At 46.2% G+C, this 27,094-nt stretch overlaps 1 protein-coding gene across 5 annotated transcripts in view; it reads left to right on the top strand.

Annotated features, from left to right (window-relative positions):
- The window catches only part of LOC111979462 (histone-lysine N-methyltransferase 2C), a 148,586-nt gene that overhangs the window by 95,658 nt on the left and 25,834 nt on the right, over positions 1 to 27,094 (top strand). Inside the window, exons 28-49 of one of the 5 annotated variants that reach the window (XM_024010021.2) lie at positions 563 to 610; positions 1,425 to 1,559; positions 1,681 to 1,713; positions 1,871 to 2,002; positions 5,852 to 6,002; positions 6,236 to 6,489; positions 6,638 to 6,711; positions 7,081 to 7,314; positions 7,568 to 9,556; positions 9,799 to 10,085; positions 10,488 to 12,115; positions 12,318 to 12,496; positions 12,608 to 12,671; positions 12,859 to 13,091; positions 13,408 to 15,141; positions 15,671 to 15,874; positions 21,991 to 22,152; positions 23,259 to 23,388; positions 23,617 to 23,764; positions 24,376 to 24,563; positions 24,784 to 24,923; positions 25,255 to 25,594. In XM_024010021.2, the coding sequence (XP_023865789.1) occupies positions 563 to 610; positions 1,425 to 1,559; positions 1,681 to 1,713; positions 1,871 to 2,002; positions 5,852 to 6,002; positions 6,236 to 6,489; positions 6,638 to 6,711; positions 7,081 to 7,314; positions 7,568 to 9,556; positions 9,799 to 10,085; positions 10,488 to 12,115; positions 12,318 to 12,496; positions 12,608 to 12,671; positions 12,859 to 13,091; positions 13,408 to 15,141; positions 15,671 to 15,874; positions 21,991 to 22,152; positions 23,259 to 23,388; positions 23,617 to 23,764; positions 24,376 to 24,563; positions 24,784 to 24,923; positions 25,255 to 25,594 (8,487 nt within the window). Of the gene's footprint in view, positions 1 to 562; positions 611 to 1,424; positions 1,560 to 1,680; positions 1,714 to 1,870; positions 2,003 to 5,851; positions 6,003 to 6,235; positions 6,490 to 6,637; positions 6,712 to 7,080; positions 7,315 to 7,567; positions 9,557 to 9,798; positions 10,086 to 10,487; positions 12,116 to 12,317; positions 12,497 to 12,607; positions 12,672 to 12,858; positions 13,092 to 13,407; positions 15,142 to 15,670; positions 15,875 to 21,987; positions 22,153 to 23,258; positions 23,389 to 23,616; positions 23,765 to 24,375; positions 24,564 to 24,783; positions 24,924 to 25,254; positions 25,595 to 27,094 lie in introns of all 5 variants that reach the window. The other 4 variants (XM_024010020.2, XM_024010022.2, XM_024010023.2 and 1 more) reach the window with 4 other exon arrangements.

Below are 27,094 nucleotides of genomic sequence, written 5' to 3'. Positions count from 1 at the left end.
CTAGGTCAGAACCGTCCAGAGTAGTGATGCTAGTCGGGCGGGGGGTGCGGGCAGCGAACGGTTGAAAGCATGCATTTGGTTTTACTAGCGTTTAAGAGCAGTTGGAGGCCACGGAATGAGTGTTCTATGGCATTGAAGCTCTTTGGACAGTATCCAAAGAAGGGCCAGATGTATACAGAATGGTGTCGTCTGCATAGAGGTGGATCAGGGAATCACCCGCAGCAAGAGTGACATCGTTGATATATACATCTCTGAGGCTGTCATAGTGGGGAGAGTTTACTGCCAGCCTGGGATGTCTTGCTGTCTGTCTTTTCAAAATGGGATAAATTCTCACCAATTTATCCTTACCTCAAATACATTTTTATTCAGCACATATTTGTCACATACTTTTCCAAATTATTTTATTCCTTTTTTTAGTTGTTTTATCTTTATTTGTCATTGTTTCAAGTGTGTTTTATGCATTTATTTCCTTTGAAATAAATGATTTGATTTGCTTGCTCTGTCTCCAGTATTCTGTTTTATTCACTCATCTTGTGTCTTGGTTTCGGTTCCATTCCTGCAGGTCTTGATTTTTTCCCTTTCCAGGTCGACTCCTCACCTCCTCCTTTTGGTAAGGGCTCCATGGCCTTAATAGCAATAGTACATTCTCTTTGAGTTACTGTGTGCGCGTGTGCTCTCTGACCCTCTCACTCTACATTTCACCTGGTCTACAATGGCCTCTCACACAAAAGGTTTTCCAATCCTTTGTTTGGTTACGGTTCTGTTTGTGAAGTACAAATTCAAGTCTAACTGACAGAAACGCTAAACTGATTCAAATTGTCACCGAAACAAATGGTCAAGGACAGAAAAATAGCAATTTAGAGGCAGATTATTTAGAGGGAGTGAGAGGCCTTGGTGAGTGGCCTTCCAGTTTGTGGTGACAGCGAATGTCTCCGTCTCTCTCGTCCCTGTTCGGTGATTGGTGAAGAATAGGTTCTTAGCAACTCCACTGAGGCCAATAAAATTCTGCATCCTTGGTTCTTTCTCAGTAATCACTACTTTTATGTAACTTAAAGTGCACTTAGTATTTCTTCACCTTAAAAAAAGCCTTGGTGGCTCACAGTTCGCAGCAGTCGTCCTGACGTTGATGGATGGATGGTTGTAATGTGTTTCTTTGAGAGTAGATTAGATGCGAGTAGATGTATAGTAGATTTAAAGATTAAACTCAAAAGATAGTCATCATGAGTAATTCTGCTAAGCTTGCACCGTTGCTGATTATCTTAATTTAATTTGCACACAATGTAGATATCCCCCTGTTATTCAAATGAGTCGCAAAGCTTATTAGCCAGATAAAGTTCTGATTGCGTCTAGCTTTGAAGTGAGTGTACCATGCATAGTTTTTGATGTGTATTTTTGCTCGTGTGTCTCTGTGTGTGCTTTCTCAGCTGGTCTGGACATTGGGCCCTTGACAGACCGCTCCCCAGCGCGAGCCCATTCTCAGTCTGGCCGCCGGACTCCCCGTACACTCCCAGATGAACATCTGGACGGGATCTTCAGCCCAGAGCTGGAGATGGCTGACGGTAGGTTCAACACCTGGTGGTCAACACGTCTGTATTTTAGCCCCTTCATATTCAATTCACTGCTTGGTATAACTCTGATCAGATGAATCATCTGTGTCCTTTCTTTTTCTTCTGGCATCAGAATCGATTCTCAGCAAACTATACAAAATACCAGGTTGGTTATTACGTTTTTCTTATCACTGTATATCGTTTCCCTCATTCAGAGAACCAGGGTTATACATAACTGAACATTACTATTGTCTGTCTATCAGTTTTAACTCTACTGTCTGTATTAGTGTTAACTACTGTCTCTATGTTGTTGTGCCCTGTAGAGCTGGAAGGGAAGGACGTGGAGGACCTCTTCACTGCCGTCCTGAGCCCCAGCACCAGCCATCCACCACAGATGCCTCAACCCCACGGCCCACCTGGGGAACCAGGAACCAGCCTGGCACACCCTCACGCAGGTACGACTCTCATCAGAGTCCTGTAGCAGATACTGGCAGTATTTCGCTCTTCTCTGACGTTTTGATAAGACTAGGGCTGTTACGGGGACGTATTACTACCACACCAGCATTCACAAGTCATGACCGCAGTCAAATGCCACGTGACCACGGCTTCTCCAAAACTGTGCTCTGATGCCGCTGATGTTCATTAGTAGCCTACAAAACTTGCTAACTGACAGTCGCTAATGGCCTGGTACTCTGCGCTCTATTTTTCCTCTAATCATTCTGACATCAATGTAAATGTAATCGAAAATCCAATCAAACACTTCATGAGAGCCCATGAGCTCATGTTGCACAACATTTATATAGGCTATGTAAGAACACAGTTTTGATGGCCTCTTAAACCTGTCTAGGCCAGGGGTTCCGCTAGCGGAACTCCTCCCACATTCCACTGAAAAGGCAGAGCGCGAAATTCAAAATATATTTTTTTGAAATATTTAACTTTCACACATTAACAAGTCCAATACAGCATTTGAAAGATAAACATCTTGTGAATCCAGCCAACATGTCCGATTTTTTTAAATGTTTTACAGCGAAAACACAATATAGCATTATATTAGCTTACTACAATAGCCTACCACACTACCGCATTCATTCATCAAGGCACGTTAGCGATAGCAATAGGCACGTTAGCGATCGTAACAAACCAGCAAAAGATATATAATTTTTGACTAACCTTGATAAGCTCCATCAGATGACAGTCCTATAACAGCAGGTTATACATACACTTATGTTTTGTTCGAAAATGTGCATATTTAGAGCTGAAATCAGTGGTTATCCATTATGCTAACGTAGCATCTTTTTCCCAGAATGTGCGGATATTTCTATTAGACTCTCACCTATTCTGACCAAATAGCTATTCATAAACATTACAAAAAAATACATGTTGTATAGGAAACGATAGATTCATTAGTTCTTAATGCAATCACAGTGTTAGAATTCAAAAAATATCTTCATTACGACATAAGGCTTACGTTATGGCGAGAGATGCCCAAAACATGGGCGCAAAACTACTAGTACACAGTTCGACAGATATATGTAATAGCATCACAAAATGGGTCCTACCTTTGGTGATCTTCCATCAGAATGTTGTACAAGGGGTCCTTTGTCCAGAACCGTCATTGTTTGGTATTAGAACGTCGTTTTTCCCTCTTGAATTAGCAAGCACACTGGCCAAGTGGCACAAAGCTCTCCATCGTCAACAAACACAGACAACGCAACACGCCTAACGTCCCGAAAAAATTTCAATAATCTAATAAAACTATATTGAAAAAACATACTTTACGATGATATTGTGACATGTATCAAATAAAATCAAAGCCGGAGATAGTATTCGCKTGTAACGACAGCTTTTCAGAAGGCAATTACYGGTCCCTCCACGCGCCTTCCAGAAAACCMAAAATGGAGGACACGTCATTCCAAGAGGGTTCATTCCATCTCAGACCAAGATAATCAACTCATTTCTTCTCTCACTTCCTCTTGACATCTAGGGGAACGTGTATGACGTGCACGTATAGTCATACGTATCATGCCCATTTATAGGCAGGTCCTTGAACAGAGCATCGAATTCAGACTTTCCACTTCCTGGTCAGAAAGTGTGCTGCCAAATTAGTTCTGTTTTACCCACAGACAAAATTATAACGGTTTTAGAAACTAGAGAGTGTTTTCTATCCAATAGTAATAATAATATGCATATTGTACGAGCAAGAATTGAGTACGAGGCCGTTTAAATTGGGCACGATTTTCCCCCAAAGTGTAAATAGCGCCCTCTATCCTCAACAGGTTAAAAAGAGAAGGATCCCATCAGCTTTCTATAGGTTAGGCCTAGGGCTGGGCGATATATCAATAATTATCGAGGTAATTACTTCCCTCAATAACGATATAAAAACGCTTAGATTCATTTTCGATAATTTTCAATAATGTCGATATGGAATAATTAGGTACAGCAGTCCATTTCACCTCTGACGCAGCAGGAACGCGCGGAGAAGTGACCATATGCACGTGGAGAGGTATACGCCTACTAAAAACCACTTAGCACCTCGAGTGATGGAGTAGCCACTATTAACCACGAAAAATTTGTGATGTAGGCGAAAACAGTGGCAGTGATAGCCATGGAGAAGGAGCAGAAATTACAATGAAGAAATTATTGATAAAAAGGGTTAAACTGTTTCAGTAATTTGGAAGTGGTTTGGCTTTTTGAAGTCCGACAAAGAGCAGAGCAATGTTCGGTGCAAATTGTGCCGTAGACAGATGGCTACGAAGTCTGGTAATACGACAAACCTTTTTCAACATCTGAAGCAAAATCACTCTTTGAAAAATGCAGGAAGTTTGAGTTTGCGCCACGGTATTGATAAACGCCCCTCAAGCACCAGCCAATCTAGGGATGTTTTCCCGAAGCAGTCAACACTGACAGCGTTTATGCCCTACAAGCAAACATCGAAAAGACAAAGACATCACAAATGCTATTATGCATTGCATTGCTAAGGACATGCTAACAATTAGCACAGTCGAAAAGGAAGGTTTCAAGAGGCTTATCAATTTAATTGACGCCAGGTACGTGCTCCCTGGCCACAAACATGAAACAATTTTCCTTAAAGTATAATTTTATGTGTAACTCACATAATAAAAATAAAATTTAACCTTTATTTAACTAGGCAAGTCTGTTAAGAACAACTTCTTATTTACAATGACGGCCTATTGGGAAACAGTGGGTTAACTGCCTTGTTCAGGGGTAGAACGACAGAGTTTTACCTTGTCAGCTCGGGGATTCGATCTAGCAACCTTTCGGTTACTGGCCCAATGCTCTAACCACTAGGCTACCTGTCTAGTGGTTTGTTCAGCCATTAGGCATTCTTGAGTCTGAAGCAGATATGCACCTTTTAAACATTATTTGATTAATATCGTGATAATTATCGTTATCGAATGTAAAAATATATAAATATTGTGATTATTGATTTGCCATATCGCCCAGCCCTAGCTAGGCCTACTATATTTATTTCTCAACTTTCCTAATATTCGCACATTGCTTCTCTTTACAACAGGAGTATAGTATCAAGGCACAAGGCGAGACCCAGATGCAGACACAGGAGGCAGATGGTTGTGCACTAATTTGTTTACATCCCTGTTAGTGAGCATTTCTCCTTTGCCAAGATAATCCATCCACCTGACAGGTGTGGCATATCAACAAGTTGATTAAACAGCATGATCATTACACAGGTTCACCTTGTGCTGGGGATAATAAAAGGCCACTATAAAATGTGCGGTTTTATCACACAACACACTGCTACAGATGCCTTAACTTTTGAGGGAGCGTGCAATTGGCATGCTGACTGCAGGAATGTTCCTCAAAGCTTTTGCCAGAGAATTGAATGTTAATTTCTCTACCATAAGCTGCCTCCAATGTTGTTTTAGAGAATTTGGTCAGTATGTCCAACTGGCCTCACAACCACAGACCACGTGTAGTGACGCCAGTCCAGGACCTCCACATCCGGCTTCTTCACCTGGACTGTCTGAGAGGAGGGGGGTCGGGGGGCTGGCTCACCAGTGGGTGGGCCTATGCCCTCCAAGGCCCATGGCTGCAACCCTGCACAGTCATGTGAAATCCATTGTTTAGGGTGTCATTTATTTAAATAGACTGATTTCCTTATTTTCTGTGTTCCTCAATACGGTTAGCCCGATGAGCTAAAGCCTAGGCATTAGTTCAGAGCGCCAATGCAAGTCTTCATGTTTCAGAAGAGGTTGCTCATCACATGAGCATCGTTTTCCTACAGTAATGCAGTCCCTTTGATATAATCCTGTTTTTGCATACAGGGAATGCCATGTTTCCACGGATGCCAATGATGAACGGGCTGATGGGACCTAACCAACGATTCCCTCTGAATCCGTCCAATCCCGGAGCAGGACCCTGTATCCCAGACAATTTCTCTCCCCTCCACCGCATGCCTTTTACTGACAATCCAAGGTACTAACTGCAAATCTTACCTTGCTGTGGAAAGCACATAATGATCTGACAAACTGTATTGAACGTTAAGTCATCTCCATACAAACTACTCGGTTTAACCAAATCAAATTGCAAACTTTGTTAGTGACTGTAGTTACCGTAGGGAGCTCTAGTTGTCTACAAAACAATGATAATGATGACTACATGTTTTTTTGTATATCACTCAAATCCCTGTACTTGTGTCCTTCCTGCAGGGACAGGACGTTTAATCAGATGGCCAGAGAGGCGGTGAGTCCGTGGCAGGGGGCTCCTGTTCTTGTCCATGGAGGCCCAGGCCTCACCCCTCCTCCTGGGCCTGGGCCTGAGGGGGGTGAGGCAGAGGCCATGTCCAACGCCCAGAGGAGCACACTGAAGTGGGAGAAGGAGGAGACGCTGGGGGAGCTAGCAACTGTAGCCCCTGTCCTTTACACCAACGTCAACTTCCCCAGCCTTAAGGATGAGTTCCCAGGTGTGTGTGTGTTTCCCAGTTACACCTCTGTGCATATCCAGCAGTTATCATGACTTAAATTACAGTGGAAGATGTAATCAGATGTCCTTTTTGAGCTGCAGTCTGTTTTAGTCATATATAAAAATTATCTTCCTTCGGCACTCTACAGACTGGTCTACAAGAGTCAAACAGATTGCAAAGCTATGGAGGAAAGCAAGTTCTCAAGACAGGGCCCCATATGTGGTAAGATGCATTTCATTCTGCTTAAATTACTTATTGTCCCCAGTAGACAGACATGCATTGAACATGTGAAGATATTGTAATATCTCTGTGTCCCTTAATTAAACTTTAGTTTGATGTGGTYTTGATTTTATGAGTCAGACTACTACGTATTGCCGCTTTAACAGAAGAACCTCAGTTTTCAGTGTTAACCTCACTACAGAACCTGTCATTTCTGGCAGAGGCCATGTTTTAATGACCTGCACTTGATCAAATAATGACTGGAAGAAAAGAAAAAACTATTCGTAATCGTCTCCAAAGGTTTCTATGGCACCAGCTGAAATTATTTATTATGTGTGTGTGTATTTGTCTGCGACTGATTTTTCTCCGCAGCAAAAGGCAAGGGACAACCGGGCTGCTCTGCGCATCAACAAGGTCCAGATGTCCAACGAGAGTCTGAAGAGGCAGCAGTCGCAGCAGATTCCCCTGTCCCAGCAGCCTCCCGTCTCACTGCAACTCCCCGACGAGGTGTTTGACCCCAACATACCTCTAGACACAGACTTGCTCTTTAAGGACCCTTTGAAACCCAAAGAGTCAGAGCATGAGCAAGAGTGGAAGTTTAGACAGGTAAGATTGTATTCAGAGAAGTGAGGTAGTAGTAGTGTGGCCTGTAGTAGTGTGGCCTGCAGGCAGGTTAGTGTGTGTGAGATGCAACCAGGTGAGATGCAGTTTAGGAAGGCCCCCCCCCAAAAAATACATTAGTCAAATAGTCTCTTTTTTGTCTTTGTAATTTAGGCTGCAAAGCAAACATGCATTGCTTGTGAAGTCACTATTGAATAAACTGAACATGTTTTGCCTTTTCATCCTGTTCTTACGACAGCAAATGAGACAGAAAAGCAGGCAGCAAGCCAAGATCGAAGCCACCCAGAAGCTGGAGCAGGTGAAGAARGAGCAGCTGCAGCAGCAGCAACAGCAGTCAGGCAGCCAGTCGGAGGGAGACGGTAACAACAGCGGCAACCAGAGCCCTTCCTCCCAGCACGGCAGCAACGGCAGCATGTCCCCCATGCAGCACAGCACCGGAGGTAAAGAGGGCTTCCTCCGACATCAACTGACAGGGACGCCCACCTCAGGGCCCCCCGAAGACGTGTTTCTGCGGCCACCTCCTCCCCCTCCCTCAGGGGGATCCTCTCAGCCCCAGTCCCCCCAGGTGTTCTCCCCTGGCTCCTCCGGCTCCAGACCCTCCTCTCCCTGTGACCCTTACGCTAAGATGGTGGGCACCCCCAGGCCTCCAACTCTAGGATCCGGCGCAAGCCGCAGAATGTCCATGGAGTCTGGCAAGTCTCCCACCTCTCTGATGGATCAGCAGGACAGAGGGAGGCTCACATCTCCCGCTCATGAGGCTTTTGGTTCGCCCACTTCCATGAGTAGGGAGATGGATCCCTATGCCAAGCCCCCTGACACCCCCAGGCCTGTTGCTGCGGACATGGACCCCTTCCTAAAGCCTATGGGCCCACCCAGAGTCAACCAGGGTCCTCAGGGGAGGCCCCCGATGGGCTCTCCAGTGCGGGGAGACCCTTACTCCAGACCCATGATCCGCCAAGAGGCCTACCAACGGATGGCTCAAAACAGGATGATCCTGTCAGACCCTTACTCTAGACCTCTGTTAGCTCCCATCCCGGGAAGCAACGAGCAGGGCTCAGTCCCTCAGTCTCTATTCAAGACCCCCATGCCTCCGCCCCAGGCCCAGGACCCCTTCAACAGACCAATGGGACACCTGTCAGACAGATTCTCTCAGCAGGGAGACCCCTACTCTCAGGCCTCTCTTACTCCACGACCCCACGACAGTTTCACCAGTCCACCCAGGATGGCCCAGCACCATCCCCAGGGCCACCCCTTCCCCCAGCCCGGCCCAATAGCACAGTTACCTAACAGAAACCCTTACGCTCATGCTCCCTCTACCCCAAGGCCCGACCACTTCACATATGACCCCTTCACCCAGCCCCCTGGAAACCCAAGACCCTCTTCAGACCCCTATGCTCAGATGTCAGGTACCACTCGACCCATGAATGACCCCAGTTGCCAACTTCCTGGAAACAGACCGTTCTTTGAGTCCAGCTACGCTCGACCTCCAGGAACCCCTCGCCCACACGACAACTACGGTCAGTCTTCGGACCCTTACTCCCAGCAGCCCAACACTCCTGGCCCTGGCATGAACCAGTTCCCTCACCCACACCCCCAAGCACCTGGTCAGAGGATGTCCCCCGGGCACTCCATGGACCCCTACGCCCAGCAACCTGGTACCCCTCGGCCCCCCATGGGAGAGAGGTTCTCCAAGTCCCCAGGCAGCCAGAGGCTAGCCCCCATGGATCCCTATGCTAGCCAACCTGGAACCCCCAGGCCTATGAGTGGTGACATGTTCTCCCAGACCCCCAGGCCGATGCTGAGTGACCCGTACGCCCAAGCTCCAGGAACCCCCCGGCCAGGGATGGGGCCTGACGGGCTGGGCAGACTGCAGGGGCAGAGGCCTGGTCCCATGGGGAACCAGCAGGACCCTTTCTCCACTCAAGGCGTTAGGCCCCAAGACGCTCCCTTCCCGCACCCTGGGTCACAGACACCAAAGCATCACGGTGGGATGGCCGATGATGGATTCTCTCCGTCACCGTCCAGACGTCCCAACCAGACGCCTGTCCATGATCCTTATGAGCAGGCACCCATCCCCCCCTGTCCACAGCCAGCAGAAAGACTGGAGATGAAGGAGCAGCAAGGCCAGGACCCTGGAGGACAGCTGCAAAGACCCTCCCAGATGCCTGGAACCTCCTCTGAGGTTCAGAGTGTCTCCCTGGCCGACAGTGAGGAGAGACTCAGACAGGTAGGAGGACTGACACTTGTTTTTAACTGCTCTTATCTTTATTTAAAGCATTATCTTTCAGAGATTAATTTCATCCGCTTCAGTATTCACTTAAATAAAATGTTTTATCCCTTGGCAAGCTGGAAGCCATGGTGATTAATAGCTTATACATTTCTATCACTTTTAATTTTTCAAACAAATATTCAGTAGAGTTTAGGCATGAATTATCTAGTTGGAGGTCTGACTACTCGTATTTTATTTAGCGTCAACGCATCCGAGAGCTGATCCTGAAGCAGCAGCAGCAGAGGAGTGCCATCCGCCAGGAGAACGCTGGTAACATGGCCCCTGGCACCCCTCGACCCTGGCCCCATGAGGGCCACGGACAGCAGTGCGAGATATTCAGTCGGCCCCCTCCACCCTACCCTGGGCAAGGACCCATGAGGTTCCCTGGACCCTTCCCAGGGGACCAGCGTGGCCCTTTCCCTAATGAGGGCCAGTTCCCCAGAGGACAACATCCTGGGGATCCTAATATCAGACATCAGGGGCCAAGGTTAGTAACTGGAATTACTGTCCTTACAGAGGTTACAGTAAACATGTCGTCCCCCATGAATGATGCCGCGCCAATTGAGATATCGCGTGTAATTACATTTCAGTTCATTACTATAGCTTCCACCTTGGGCCAATCAGTGTCATTTTGTAAATGCTGGATCTCTATGGCAAGACAAGTCATTCACCCAAGTTTTGTCAAAATTGTCCCAGTGCTGTCGGAGATATGGACGGAGACCGATCCACAGTCGTGGGGGACATTAAATAAGACTATCTTTTATATGACTCATGAAATTTGTAATCTAAGAGAAAACAAAATTAGTCTCTCTAGATTGAATGTGGAGAATGTCTGAGAAAATTCAGCACAGGAATATGTATTAAAATATGTTTATTTTCTATCTCTCAGGTTTGCATTTCCACCTGGTGGGCCAGGACCTCACGGAGGACAGGAGTTCTTCCTCAGAGGCCCCCACCCCATGCAGGACATCCACCCGGGGATGAGACGCTCTATGTCCGTGGACATGGCCAAGTCCGTGGGGGGCAACCCCAACCCTTTGGGGCTGCCACAGCATTTCCCTCCTCGCGGCCTGCCAATGCAGCAGCACAACATCATGGGTCAGCCTTTCATCGAGCTGAGACACAGAGCCCCTGACAGCAGACTTCGCCTCCCCTTCGGTCCCAACGCTATGGATCAATGTCCCAACATGGATCCCAACCTCCAGCCCCAAAGGCCTCCTGGTTTCATGGGAGGGCCTGAGTTCAGGTTCCCTCCAGGTATGAACCAAGATGGCCCCAGGATGATGATGGATTCCATGGTGAACCAGCAGGTTGGCCAGAGCCAGCTGTCCTCTAGCATGGAGAACCTCCACCAGCAGCAGCAGGCTCAGATGCAAGGGGGCACCATGCCCAGGCAAGCCCAGTTGATGAGGTCCATGAGCCAGCCAGCTTCGAACGAGTCCCAGAGTATGTCAGCTTCTTCCATGATGACGCCAGGGCCATCTGTTGGACACACTGATGATCAGGGAGTCTCCATGGCTAACAACCACGATGGAGTGGAGGAGAAACTGGACACCGTCGAATCGGCTGTCAAAGACCTGGAAGACGTGGAGGTAAAGGACCTGGTCGATGCCGATCTGGACAACCTAAACCTGGATCCGGAAGAAGAAGACGGCAAAGACCTGGACCTGGAGACCAACGATTTGCACCTGGATGACTTCCTGACATCAGGGAAGTTCGACATCATCGCGTACACCGACCCTGACCTGAACGATATCAAGAAGGACATGTTCAACGAGGAGTTGGAGCTTAGTGACCCCATGGAAGACCACAGTGATGCCTCAGACTTCCAGAAGGCTTTGTCTGAGAAGAGGAACTTCCACTCTAGCTGTGGTGGTGCTGCATCTTCCTTCTCTAATTTAACATCTGGAATGGGGAAGTCAGAGGGAACGGCCGAGAAGTATTCCTCGTCAGCTGACGTCAAACAGGAAGTGAGCTGTACACAAAGCGCCGCTTCCTCTCTGCCCTCGAAGCAGAAGATCAAAATGGTAGACGGAGACAACCTGTCCCAGTCGTCCAATGACAGGACGGACCAGCAAGCAGACGGAAACACTAACAACCAATCAGGAGTGCTCTCTGACTCCACCCCAGTCCTCTCTAGCTTACTAATCAAGCAGCAGCCAGAGGACTCCTCCTCTGACAATCAAGGCAGTGGTAACTCTATGGCACAGCCAAACCAAGATGCTCAGAACAACTCCCAAACCATGGATCCCACTAGCAGGGGAGAAGGAGAAGTAGAAACATCCATGTCTACCTTTGAGATAGACCAGAGTGGGTTGACCCCGGCTCAGCAGGCCCTGTTGGTCCAGACGTTGGGCCAGGTGGGGCCAGGGGGGCACAGACCCCTGCTGCTGGAGGAGCAGCCCCTCCTCCTACAGGACCTGCTGGACCAGGAGAGGCAGGAGCAGCAGCAGCAGAGGCAGATGCAGGCCATGATCCGACAACGCTCCTCCAGTGACTCCTTCTTCCCCAACATCGGTAACTAGATGTTTTTCATTCAGGCTAAATGCTTTTATTCCAGTTCAGTTTAAAGTTATTTACCTTCACATTTTGTATGAGAAATAAATAGTATGAATATAAGTGGTATGCATAGAGTAATTTGTCTATAAAATAAATKATTGAGGACATTTGTCTTTAGTAATGGGCAAGTTGCTGACCGCACATCTTTTTTTGTCTGCAGATTTTGACGCAATCACTGACCCTATTATGAAAGCAAAGATGGTCGCTCTGAAAGGCATCAACAAAGTCATGGTTCAAAACAACATGGGAATGACACCGATGGTCATGAACAGGTTTCCACCTGGTGCTGCAGCACCGTGTCCTGAAAGCTCCTCTGCTCCTCCACAGGCCGTTGGACAGGTAACTGAACCTCTTATCACCAAATCAGTTCTCTCAAGTCATCTTTCATACACAAGCCATACTAGGAAACACAAATTATAACAACAATTTGTTTGTCTCTTTCAAAACCAGGATGGCAAGCTGACACCTGCGGTGGCAAGGCCCAACCCTCCGAGTTTTGGATCAGATTTTGTCAGTAAGTTCCATTTCAAATTGTCAGTAAATTCATCTTTTGATTTACGAGTCAAAGTTCAATAATAATGGCATAAAATAAAATTCTGTCTCCCCTAAGATATTTTTTTGGCTTAGCCCATAGGGTGTTTTAAAAAAAAATGCTGTTCAAAATATGTCATTAAACTCACTCTCTGTTATCTCTCCCTCAGATAATGCTCAGAAGGCTCAGTACGAGGAGTGGCTCCAGGAGACCCAGCAGCTGCTCCAGATGCAGCAGAAGTTTCTGGAGGAGAAGATCGGAGCCCACAGGAAGGCCAAGAAGGCCCTGTGCGCCAAGCAGCGCACAGCAAAGAAGGCTGGGAGGGAGTTTGCTGAGGAGGACGCAGAGCAGCTCAAACATGTCACAGAGCAGCAGAGTGTAGTCCAGAAACAGCTGGAGCAGGTAAATGCTGCTGAGGGCACTCTTTCTTTCACCTTTTTCCATCAGCACTTCCTCACACCCTTGCACTATGCTCTCAGTTCAACTCTCAAACTGCCCTTGCTTGGAGAGCTATGTTTTGAGCCCCTTGTCAAAAATGTTGATTCTTTCTTCAGTTATTCAGACATCATTTCAATGCTCCTCATAATGATCATGAATATGCATTAAATGATGCCAATGAAAACATTTAATTGTTATTGTCTTTGTTGGGGTTTGAGACATGCATTGTCATGAGTTTGCCTAATTGCTCATGAATTGTGTTTGGTTCTTGTCCTTTCAGATCCGGAAGCAGCAGAAAGAGCACGCCGAACTGATCGAGGAGTATCAAGTGAAGCAGCAGCAGCAGGGTGGCAGTGGCATGCCTCCCACTGTGATGCCAGCGACTGTGCCAGGGATGCCACCAATGCAGGGTGTCCCTGGTGGCAAGGTACCAAGCGGGCCTCCCATGAACCAACAGCCACCTATGAACCCCATGATGCATCAGGTGCCACTACATCCAGGCCAGCCGAACGCCCCTCCACAACACATGCCGATAACCAACCAACCAGGCTGGCATCCTGGAGCTCCCATGCCCATTGGTGGCCCCAATATACCCCCTCAGATTCCCATGGGAAACCCAGCTCAGCAGCCCTCCCAGATGCCCCAGCAGATGCCTCCCCAGATGCCCCAGCAGATCCCCATAGAAAACCAACCTCAGACTCAACCCGGTGGGGTCACAACCCCACAGGGCTCTGGTTTGAAGTTTGACGACAACAACCCGTTCAGTGAGGGCTTCCAGGAGAGAGAGCGCAGGGAGAGGCTGAGAGAGCAGCAGGAGAGGCAGAGGGTCCAGCTGATGCAGGAGGTAGAGCGCCAACGGGCACTGAAACAACGCATGGAGATGGAACAGCAAGGCTTGCTGGGGCCCGACGGTGGGAACATGGCGCCCATCTCACAGATGCCGTTCTTCAATGCCGAGCTGCCCCAGGACTTCATGCAGCCACAGAGGCTACAACTACCCCAACAGCAGCAGCAGTTGGGACCGATGTTTCCCCAGCAGCAGTCCATGCAGTCAGGGATGGGCTCTCCTCCTGGGGTCTACATGCAAGGCGGTGACCGGAGGGCCATGATGAGTAACGGGATGCTTCCTCAGGACATAGGGCCTGGTGGTTTTGGGCCTGATACCATGGGTCTACAGGGAGCTAACTTCTCCCAGGGTCCACCCAAACCCAGGAGGTTCAGTGGGCCAGGCATGATGCCTCAGATGCCCGGAGAAGGCCCCCCGTTTGGCGGAGACTCCTCCATCACACCCCTGCCTTCCAACTTCCCCGGCTCGGGTCAGTCTCTGATCCAGCTCTACTCCAACATCATCCCGGAAGAGAAGGGGAAGAAGAAGAGGAACAGAAAGAAGAAGAAAGACAACGACGACGCAGATTCCGTTAAAACCCCGTCCACGCCGCACTCTGACCTCACAGCCCCTCTGACACCCTGCCGGTCGGACACATCCTCCACACCCACCAGGAACAACGCCCACCTCTTCGGGGACCAGGACCTCTCCAGGTCCCCCTTACTGGGCTCCTCCACCTCTACCCACAGCCACTCTGAGCTGGAAAGGCAGCTCTCTGGAGGAGGCTTGGGGGTGGGTGGTGGTGGGCAGCCTGGAGGGATGAGCAGCCTCCCATCAGATGTCGCCAGGGCCCAGGCTCTGGAGCAGGAGCGCATCCTCAGCAACATCAAGCTGGAGCAGACTGAGAGCACCGAGTGCGCCTCATCCAACATGTGCTCAGGGATGGGCATAGTAAAGGAGGAGGGTGGACCTGCAGCACAGAGCCCCTCGCACGGTGGGGGAGCCAAGGGGGAGTCTGGGGGTAATAACGAGCTCCTCAAACACCTGTTGAAGAACAAGCAGACACCTCTTAATGGACCAGGGCTTCCCCACCAACGGACAGACGAGAGCCTGAGGTTTGAGGAGGAGGAGGTGGCTACGGACTGCAAGGCCCTGCTGCTGAGGCAGAGCTCCATGGACAGCAATGGGGTGAGTCTCACTCTGTCTGGCAGATAAGGCACGGCAGTGGAGGCTGGTGGAGGCTAAATTGCAACAGCTGGGATGGATTGAATGGAACAGTTCCTTTCCATTCATTACAGTGAGCCTGTCCTCCGATTTCTTTCTCGACCAGCCTCCATTGAGTCAGTGATCGCTAGCTTGCTATGTAGGTAGATGAGCAGCCAGTGTGAGTCACAGCCAAGCCAAGCAGGCTCAGTGAATCAGTCAGATGGGTCGTGTCTCTCGCTGCCTGCGACAAACTGCTGTGAGTCATAGTAGGACGCAGTATTTTAGGCTGAGTCATGATTGATTAAATGTTTTTTGAAAACACTCAGACATACCCAAAAGGCTTAAGAGTTGACATTTGACTATTTATTTATTGACGGTTATCATCCTTCTTGATGTCATGTTTATTTATTTTTATAGATATTGTTGTGCTTGGTCATGAGAGCGACACTGCTGTCTTATCAGTTCCTCTGTTAAATGGACAATAAAGTCATCTTTATCTACCTTCTCCCAGGCGTATTCAGACGGACAGATGTCTGGCCTGCCAGAGTTCCCAGGACCGCTGCTAGCAGGACAGGAGAAAAAGAAAGGCAGGAACAAGAGGACCCCCAAGGGAGGGGAGAGGCCCGCCTCTCGCTACAGGAAGAGGAAGAAAGAGGGGGAGGAGAAGCAACTGGTGCACTGTAGCACAGATGCACTAATGACCCAGCTAAAACAGGTAGGGGATATACCTAAACATCACATAACACTAGGGAGTATGTAGTCCGCGACAGAGAAGAAGCCAATGATGAAATAGTAAAAGGAGCACTGTTGATTCTCTAAACACACTTCAGAGTATAGACTACTTCTTACACCGGTAGGCCACATTCAGCATGCAGAAAGGCTACATGTACTCACATGTATCTCGCATTGAGGGGAGGTGAATTCTCCCTTCAGAGATATTTCTTTACACTACTCAATCTTTAGCAGTGCTGTGATGCATTGACCACAGAGCTAACTAATTACAGATAGGATAGGACGGTGCCCCTGGTGTGTGTATGCTGATACCATTACATGTATCATAGCCAAATACACTACATGACCAAAAGTATGTGGACACCTGCTTGTTGAACATCTCATTCCAAAATCATGGGCATTAATATGGAGTTATGCCCCCCTTTGCTGCTATAACAGCCTCCACTCTTCTGGGAAGGCTTTCCACTAGATGTTGGAACATTGCTGCGAGGACTTGCTTCCATTCAGCAACAAGCATTAGTGAGGTTGGGCCCTGATGTTGGACGATTATGCATTGCTCGCAATCGGCGTTCCAATTCATCCCAAAGATGTTCGATGGGTTTGAGGTCAGGGCTCTGTGCAGGCCAGTCAAGTTCTTCCACACTGATCTCGACAAAGCATTTATGTTTGGACCTTGCTTTGTGTAAGGGGGCATTGTCATGCTGAAACAGGAAAGGGCCTTCCCCAAACTGTTGCCACAAAGTTGGAATCACAGAATCGTCTAGAATGTCATTGTATGCTGTAGCCCGAACTATGACAAACAGCCCCAGACCGTTATTCCTCCTCCACCAAACTTGACAGTTGGCACTAGTGTTGGGGTAGGTAGCGTACTCCTGGCATCCGCCAAACCCAGATTAGTCTGTCGGGCTGCCAGATGGTGAAACATGATTCATCACTCCAGAGAATGCGATTCCACTGCTCCAGAGTCCAATGGTGGCGAGCTTTACACCACTCCAGCCGACACTTGGCATTGCACATGGTGATCTTAGGCTTGTGTGCGGCTGCTTGGCCATGGAAACCCATTTAATAAAACTCCCGACAAACAGTGTGCTGACGTTCCTTTCCAGAGGCAGTTTGGAACTCGTAGTGAGTGTTGCACCCAAGGACAGATGATTTCTACACGCTTCAGCACTCGGCAGTCCCGTTCTGTGAGCTTGTGGCTGAGCCGTTGTTGCTCCTAGACGTTTCCACTTCATAATAACAGTACTTACAGTTGACCTGGGCAGCTCTAGCAGGGCAGAAATTTGACAAACTGACTTGTTGGAAAGGTGACGTCCTATGACGGTGCCACATTGAAAGTCACTGAGCTCTTCAGTATGGCCATTCTACTGCCAATGTTTGTCTATGGTGATTGCATGGCTGTGCGCTTGATTTTATACACCTGTCAGCAATGGGTGTGGCTGAAATAGCAGAGTCCACTAATTTGAAGGGGTGTCCACATACTTTTGTGTATATATAGTGATTATGGACTAGCAAATTATGCCCCCCCCCCCCATGGTGCTGTTCATTCATTAAGTCTGATCATATAATGTCTTCATAAATGGCTGTAGTTAAATGGAATAGAAACTACACAGTTTGATTTGCATACTGCTATCCACATTTTGATGGCATAGAACCATATATGAAATGTAGAAAATTATGTTCATTGAAACAAATTGTCGTTGAATACTGGGTGCTGCTACACCATACTGTGTGCATCTCATTGATAAATGAGACATAAATTATAATGTTCTTCTTACCAAAGGTTATTATAAAACAGTCAACCAGCTCTTTGGAGTTACAATTTACTCGGTGCTTTGTCAAAGTTAAATTACTGTCATTTTGGTAAGTAATTGCTGTCAGTTTTATTCCCATGTGGGAAGAATAATTGTAGAAAATGAATTTAATGGAAATCTAGGCTTTCAAAACACACTTCAATTAGAAATACCCGATAATCGCTGTAAACCATAAACAAGGACAAATTACACACAGACTTCAACTAAACACATAGCCACCACAGCAGAGTTGAAAATGTGAGTAATACCTCAGGCATGTTAATTGGAGTGGTGCTATTTGTGTTCATATATCTGAGGTAATTATGGAATTTTGCAGGGAGTTTTACACCACTAGAACATTCCTCTCACTTCATAGACAGTGCCTTCATAAACTATTCATACTCCTTGACTTATTCCACATTTTGTTGTTGCAGCCTGACATTAAAATGTATGAAATCTATTATTATTWTTTTTTACCTATCTACACACAATACCCCATAATGAAGAAGTGAAGACATGTTTTTAGACATTATTGCCAATTTATTGAAAATGGAATAATACAGATATCTAATTTACATAAGTATTCACAACCCTGAGTCATTACATGTTGTAATCGCTGCCAAAGGTGATTCTAACTGTGAGTCTTTCTGTGTACATCTCTAAGAGCTTTGCAAACCTGGATTGTACAATATTTGCACGTTATTCTTTTTTTTCTTCAAGCTCTGTCAAGTTGGTTGTTCATCATTACTAGAAAGCCATTTTCAAGTCTTGTCATAGATTTTCAAGACGATTTGAGTCGAAACTGTAACTAGGCCACTCAGGCACATTCAAAGTCATCTTGGAATATTTGGCTTTGTGTTTTAGGTTATTGTCCTGCTCAAAGGTGAATTTGTCTCCCATTGTCTGTTGGAAAGCAGACTGAACCAGGTTTTACTCTAGGATTTTGCCTGTGCTTAGCTCTAATCCATTAATTTTTATCCTAAAAATCTCCCTAGTCCTTGCCGATTACAATCATACCCATAACATGATGCTTGAAAGTGTGAAAAGTGGTACTCTGTGAGGTGTTGTTGGATTTGCCCCAAGCATAACGCTTTGTATTCAGGAGATAAAGTTAATTTCTTTGCCACATTTTTGGCAGATTTACTTTAGTGCCTTATTGCAAACAGGATGCATGTTTTGGAATATTTTTATTATGTACAGGCTTCTTTCACTCTGTCATTTAGGTTAGCATTGTGGAGTAACTAATGTTGATCCATCCTCAGTTTTATCCTTTCATAGCCATTAAACTCTAACTGTTTTAAAGTCACCATTAGCCTCATGGTGAAATCCCTGACTGGTTTCCTTCCTCTCCGCCAACTGAGTTAGGAAGGACACCTACAGTTGAAGTCGGAAGTTTACATACACCTTACCCAAATACATTTAAATTCGGTTTTTCACAATTCCTGACATTTAATCCTAGTAAAAATGATCTGTCTTAGGTCAGTTAGGATCACCACTTTATTTTAAGAATGTGAAATGTCAGAATAATAGTAGAGAGAATGATATATTTCAGCTTTCACATTCCCAGTGGGTCAGAAGTTTACATACGCTCAATTAGTATTTGGGAGCATTGCTTTTAAATTGTTTGACTTGGGTCAAATGTTTCAGGTAGCCTTCCACAAGCTTCCCACAATAAATTGGGTGAATTTTGGCCCATTCCTCCTGACAGAGCTGGTGTAACTGAGCCAGGTTTGTAGTTCTCATTGCTCGCACACGCTTTTTCAGTTCTGACAACACATTTTTCTATAGGATTGAGGTCAGGGCTTTGTGATGGCCACTCCAGTACCTTGACTTCGTTGTCCTTAAACCATTTTGCCACAACTTTGCCGCCCTTTGCCTTGATGACAGCTTTGCACCCTCTTGGCATTCTCTCAACCAGCTTCACCTGGAATGCTTTTCCAACAGTCTTGAAGGAGTTCCCACATATGCTGAGCATGTGTTGGCTGCTTTTCCTTCACTCTGCCGGTCCGACTCATCCCAAACCATCTCAATTTGGTTGAGGTTGGGGGATTGTGGAGGCCAGGACATCTGATGCAACACTCCATCACTCTCCTTCTTGGTCAAATAGCCCTTACACAGCCTGGAGGTGTGTTGAGTCATTGTCCTGTTGAAAAACAAACAAGTCCCATTAAGCCCAAACAAGATGGGATGGCGTATCGCTTCAGAATGCTGTTGTAGCCATGCTGGTTAAGTGTGCCTTGAATTCTAAATAAATCACAGACAGTGTAACCAGCAAAGAACCCCCACATCATAACACCTCCTCCTCCATGCTTTACGGTGGGAAATACACATGCAGGGATCATCCATTTACCCACACAGCGTCTCACAAGACACGGCGGTTGGATCCAAAAATATCAAATTTGGACTCCAGACAAGTACAAATTTGCACCGTTCTAATGTCCATTGCTCTTGTGTCTTGGCCCAAGCAGTCTCTTCTTCTTATTGGTGTCCTTTAGTAGTGGTTTCTTTGTAGCAATTCGACCATGAAGGACTGATTCACACAGTCTCTTCTGAACAGTTGTTGTTGAGATGTGTCTGTTACTTGAACTCTGTGAAGCATTTATTTTTTGCTGCAATTTCTGAGGCTGGTAACTCTAATGAACTTATCCACTGCAGCAGAGGTAACTCTGGGTCTTCCATTCCTGTTGCGGTCCTCGTGAGAGCCAGTTTCATCATAGCGCTTGATGGTTTTTGCGACTGCACTTGAAGAAACTTGAAATGTTCCATATTGATTGATGGACTGTTGTTTCTCTTTGCTTATTTGAGCTGTTCTTGCCATAATAGAGCTATCTTCTTCTATCTATCTTCTACCTTGTCACAACACAACTGATTGGCTCAAACGCATTAAGAAGGAAAGATATTCCACAAATTAACTTTTAAGAAGGCACACTCATGAAGCTGGTTGAGAGAATGCCTAGAGTGTGCAAAGCTGTCATTAAGTTAAAGGGTGGTTATTTGAAGAATAGATTTTGATTTAACACTTTTTTGGTTACTACATGATTTCATATGTGTTATTTAATGGTATTGATGTCTCCACTATTATTCTAAAATGTAGAAAAGCATAAAAAGAAAGAAAAATCCTTGAATGAGTAGATTTTCTAAAACCTTTCACCAGTAGTATACATTGGTTGTCAGGGGGAAGGTTGCCTAACGCTGCAAAGTAGACATGGGCTAGCCAAAAACAGTACAGAATGGGCTAGTCTAATGGTCATTTTATGGTCCCTGTAGTCTCGTTTTTATCCAACGCCTAGATCTTGAGTTAGGTCGCAGCATGACATTACATTTTTTCCCTAATGCTAGGGACCATGTTATAAATCCAATGTGGTTCTCTGAATGGATCATGACGATAGGCAGGGAGTGTGTTGTGTACCTCCAGTCAAGTTGATTTGCAAAGTTTCATCGACATGAATGTAATATTTGCTTAGATATGATGGTAGGGAGATATGAATTTAAACTTTAAAATTCAACCAATCCCAACTATTGTCGCGACTATAATCATCATTAGCTCATTCAACCCCTCTCCTTTCCCCTGGCTGAAAGTCTTCCCTAGGTTGTTGCTGTAAATTAAAATGTTTTGTGTTTATTAGGTGTCAAACAGAAAAGAAAAAAAACTGAAACAGGGAGGGACTATCTGGATGCATACCACTGCTGGCTTGCTTCTGAAGCTAAGCAGGGTTGGTCCTGGTCAGTCCCTGGATGGGAGACCAGATGCTGCTGGAAGTGGTGTTGGAGGACCAGTAGGAGGCACTCTTTCCTCTGGTCTAAAAAATATCCCAATGCCCCTGGGCACTGCCCTGTGTAGGGTGCCGTCTTTCGGATGGGATGTTAAACGGGTGTCCTGACTCTCTGAGGTCATTAAAGATCCCATGGCACTTATCGTAAGAGTAGGGGTGTTAACCCCGGTGTCCTGGCTAAATTCCCAATCTGGCCCTCAAACCATCATGGTCACATAATAATCCCCAGTTTACAATTGACTCATTCATCCCCCTCCTCTCCCCTGTAACTATTCCCCAGGTCGTTGCTGTAAATGAGAATGTGTTCTCAGTCAACTTACCTGGTAAAATAATGGAAAAAATAAAAATGTGATCCAATAAAAAATATAAAAAACTTTCATTTTTTGTTTCAAGAAGTTTAGCTACAGTGTGCTCTACTGAACGCAAACTGTGTAAAGTAAGGATTAAGTAAATAAATAGTTACACCTCATGTCTCTTCCTCCTCACTTTTTCTCCCCTCTTTCTATTCCTCTCTCTTTTTCCTCCTACAGCAGCTGTCCCTTCTGCCCCTCATAGAGCCCCTGATAGGTGTGAACTTTGCCCACTTCGCCCCCTATGGCAGTGGCCAGCTCAACGGGGAGAACCATCTGTCTGGGACCTTCGGTAGCGCCGCTCTGGACGGAGTCTCCGACTACTATTCCCAGCTAGCCTACAAGGTGAGGCCTCAGCTCCAACCACTAGGCGTGGGCGGTATACCCTATATACTATATACCGGGGTATTTGGAAAAAGCCACTGGATGTTTTTTCAATACTGTTGAAACTATTACATTTGTAGCTACTTTTTAAGTAAATTCCTGCAGTTAACTTGTGGAATATATTAGGCGATAAAGAACATTGCATTCCTCATGTCACCTGCTACATTATTATGAAGCTTACGGTAGTCCCCAGTCACATGTCATGTGGTGTTTGTTTACAAGCAGACAACTAGAGATCGGAGCCTTGAGTCTCTCACTCTTGTGCAGCATGCACCAGGTGATCTAAATATAGTATGGAATCCACAACTAAATGTTTGCCAGCTAGATATCTGATAACAATTAAGTTAATTGTCTAAAATGTGCTAAATGCTCTGCATTTGTGCATTTCGTTTGCTAATTTAGTAACTAATTAGCTATCTGACTAAGTGGTTAGCTAGCTTCTTCCAAAATTAAGCATTCTCTTGGTAACAGCATTGAATCCCCTCCTGGCTCAAGAGCCTTGCTGGCTAATATTTGTTTTGAGCGTGCAGCGAACTATGAATAGCATTTTTGAGTTACTTGTATACTTTAGGTCATAAACTGTACAAAATGTTCAGTGTGCTCAGTAGCATTCTCTATGGGATTTTACATGTACTTGTTAGCATCGCTAACCTTCCGATTACAGAGTATCAGTGGGGTTTGAAAACAGCGCCGGTATTACAGATTATCCCAGTATGGCACAAGGTCGATATGACAGTCTGGATACCACCCAAGCCTACCAACCAAAGTTAAATCTTCATCTTAATTTAAAATACCACTCTCTTCTTGTTTTTATATTCAACTGGACTTTGAATGAGCTAAGGGGAGATGGAGTGATCCTACGCAAACATGTACTGCATGTGCTAAAGGCGGTGGCACTACCCACTAGACCAGCCCCAGGCACAGGTTTTATTAATATGAAGTTGAAGGATGACTTTGGTGCCTTTTTGAAGCAGTGATTTGTGGTAGCACGAGACCACTCTGCCATATGCCAGATCCCTCCCTGTTGTAGTATGGTGACATGTATTCCTTGGGTTATTTATTCAAAGCAGAACAATCTGAGCAACCCCCCCACCCCGCCGGCTTCCCTTCCTCCGACTCCTCCACCTGTGAACCGACAGAAGATGATCAATGGCTTTGCCACTACAGAAGAACTGGCCAGCAAAGCTGCTGCTATGGGTGAGTACTGGGACAGGGGTCAGGGGTGACTAGGGTTTAATGGCATATTCCTGTGTTGTTCTTATATAGTGTCATGCTGTTAGGACCCTAGACAAAGCATTCCTAGAGCAGACATTCCCGTAGACATAAAGCCTAACTCCTAGAACAAACATTTACATTCATGTCAAGGGATTCTATTTCTATGGTTAGGACCAATCTGAATGTCTCATTCATATGTTCCTCTTCAAGTGTCTAAAGGTCTGGTCCCCAAGCCGCTCCATGTCCCATTCAGGACCGAGGAGGACCTGCTGGCCCGGGCCATCGCTCAGGGACCTAAAACTGTGGATGTGCCTGCCTCCCTCCCCACGCCCCCTCACAACAACCAGGAGGAACTCAGGTAAGGAAGGCCTCTGCTCCCCAGAACAGAGAAATTAGAAGTGATGTCTTTGGTTATGCTTGCATGCTTTACATCAGTCTTAAAGATGCCATATTACCTTATAAACTTGTCATTGTGAGTAGAGTATATTCTGTAAATACTTGGCCACAAAATTATTTTCCCTACTGGGACAACAAAAATTCAATTGAATAGCACTTCATAGACAGTAGACACAAATTGTATACTGGTATGTATCTAAAAACATGCATTACCCTCTATCTGGGTACTCAGACTAAAGCTGTGGAACATGTATGTGATACAAGCTTTCACAGATTCCACAACAATTTCTACKCAATGTTCTCACCTTATGGAAGCCTCAAGACAATTTCAGTTGTTAATGCAATGATATTTTTGTGAAAATAGGCTATTTGTCAAAAAACATGCACTTTCCTTTATCTGGGTATTCCGACTAGGCTGTAGATATACCATACAAGCTTTCAGACTCAAACAATCTCTTCACAATGTTCTCAGTTTAGGAAATCCTGATGAAGACAATTTAGAATTATGAATGCAATGATTTTTGTGTAAATCCTAACAAATTTTTATCTCAACCCCCTCCCTCTCTGTCACAGCAACAGGCTGGGACAAGAGCATTGTAAGGATCGGGACACACCAGACAGTTTCGTCCCGTCCTCGTCTCCTGAAAGTGTGGTTGGCATGGAGATCAGCCGCTACCCAAACCTGTCATTGGTGAAGCAGGAGCCTCGGTCCCCCTGTCTCTCCCCCGTCCTCCCCATGCTCCCAGCACCCTGGGGGAAAGGTAACATGTTGGTCATTTGTTTAAACTGGAAATAAACTGTAAACAGAGAGATGTGCCTTTCTAACTACTATACGTACTCCATCATCAATCAGGTTATTTATAAAGCCCTGTTTACATTACTTTGTCACAAACTGCTTTACAGTATCAATGGCAGGACTAAGTATTAATGAAATATCCTTTAAAATATTTTCTCCGGGTGTGTCTATTACTTTTCCTGTAGGGTTAGAGGTTAGGCTGAAGACTGAGCTCAAGACYGAGCCTTCTGGGATGTTCTTCGGCTCCCATTTTGGCCCAGCATCTAACGACACTAAGCCAGGCCTGGTGTCTGTAGCCATCACCCTGAGACCAGCTGCCGCAGAGGTGAGGGTTCTGTTCTGTTGGCTTCACTTCCTCCTGCTCTCAGAGAATGTCACCATGGGGGAAATGGTTTAGATCCTTTTATTTTTATTTAAGCGCTTGAACAATGTAGTTCGTGGAGTAGTTTTATTCCTCTTTTTTCCTCTCAAATGCACCTCAGTCCTTTCACTACTGTTTAGATATGTTAGGATTCAAATCTCACCATGCTTAATTGTAGAAGCTGAAGCCAATTCTTTGTCCGCGAGTCATGCACTGCTCTCCATTTCTGCCATTGGCTTTTGAGTGGCAATAGCCGTTACATACATTTTTACGACATTGTTTTTCCCCCTCCCAGAACGTTACTGGTGTGGTAGCAGCCATCTCAGATCTGCTGTGTGTGAAGATCCCCAGCAGCTATGAGGTCAGCAGCCCCCCTGGCCCAGATAGGGGGCCCCTAGCCATGCTCAGCGGCCTGAGGGGGGGCCCCCAGGGAGATCTTGAGCACCGGCGGCCAGGCGCCCCAATGATATACCCGGGCCGTGGTGGTGCTGGGGACATGGGGGGCCCGCACCCTCAAGGAGCCCCAGGCCAGCTCATTAGGTCCCGGGGAGGTGGAGGACCACAGCAGGGGATGATGATGCAACAGCAGCAGGGACATCCGCAGCAGCACATCCGCTTCCATTCTGACGGACCAGGTGAGCGACTGGGCTACATCCCTGCACCTTATCGCCCCTTTGTCCAAATACTGACATAACAGGGGAGATGTTGCTGCTCTTGTGCGCTCGTCTTGAAATGAGACACTGACGAAATTCATGTCCATCCAGACCAGTTTGTTTGTTTTTTAGACTTATTTTTCTGATATGAATAATATAATATCGTTTTTTAAGCACGACGTCACTGCATCTAGAGGTGCACAAGACAACAAATCCATCTCTATCTAATTGTTTTCCCACTCATCGTCCATCGGCATACTTAGCCTCTTTTAACAATATTTACAAACGGTCCGTTTCTTCGTCCAGTGCATCATTATCCTTCTGTCTGCAGCCTAAAGGCTGTGTGTGTCTGGCCCACCAGGAATTGAAGGCTGTCCATGTTGATCTCACACAACGATCCGCACAGCTAATAAAATTGACTAATCATCCTTCCTGGGCCGCGACCTCACTGGTGCGCGTACACATACACCTGCTTAGCGCTGCTGTCAAAGTGTCAGAACACAGGCATAATGAATGTGGTCAGTTTGCCTAGAGCCATAGACCACAAACAGCCAGATGAACAGGAAAGTGGACACCCCTGGTGTTAATTGTCTTGGCGGTCTTATAATTAGGAGCTGTTTATCTCCTGACCAATTGTGTGGTTCATCTAAGACAATTAGCATCATGCCCATCATGCCCATCTAAGGTCATAAAGTATGACGAGCGGCCTTCTCAAATGTTATGACGAGCTGCCTTCTCAAATGTTATGACGAGCTGCCTTCTCAAATGTTATGACGAGCTGCCTTCTCAAATGTTATGACNGCCTTCTCAAATGTTATGACGAGCTGCCTTCTCAAATGTTATGACGAGCTGCCTTCTCAAATGTTATGACGAGCTGCCTTCTCAAATGTTATGACGATCTGCCTTCTCAAATGTTATGACGAGCTGCCTTCTCAAATGTTATGACGAGCTGCCTTCTCAAATGTTATGACGAGCTGCCTTCTAAAATGTTATGACGAGCTGCCTTCTCAAATGTTATGACGAGCTGCCTTCTAAAATGTTTGTAAAAAATCAGGCGCTTAAAATGTATAGCTTGTCCAAAACAAGACCGCAGCAGAGCGCCCCTCATTTATTTGACATAACAAACCTATTCCTTTTGTGCAGTAAGAGAAACAAATATATAAATGCAACAAAATATCCCTGAAATGTTCCATATGCGCAAAAAGCTTATTTCTTTCAAATTTTGAACACAAATTACATCCCTGTTAGTGAGCATTTCTCCTTTGCCAAGATAATCCATCCACCTGACAGGTGTGGCATATCAAGAAGCTGATTCAACAGCGTGATCATTACACAGGTGCACCTTGTGCTGTGGACAATAAAAGGCCACTCTAAAATGTGCAGTTTTGTCACTTAACACAATGCCACAGATGTCTCAAGTTTTGAGGGAGTGTGCAATTGGCATGCTGACTACAGGAATGTCCACCAGAGCTGTTGCCAGAG

The sequence above is a fragment of the Salvelinus sp. IW2-2015 genome, linkage group LG19, assembly GCF_002910315.2.
Source record: "Salvelinus sp. IW2-2015 linkage group LG19, ASM291031v2, whole genome shotgun sequence".
Classification (NCBI taxonomy): domain Eukaryota; kingdom Metazoa; phylum Chordata; class Actinopteri; order Salmoniformes; family Salmonidae; genus Salvelinus; species Salvelinus sp. IW2-2015.
This window is presented reverse-complemented; position numbering and strand designations above follow the sequence as displayed.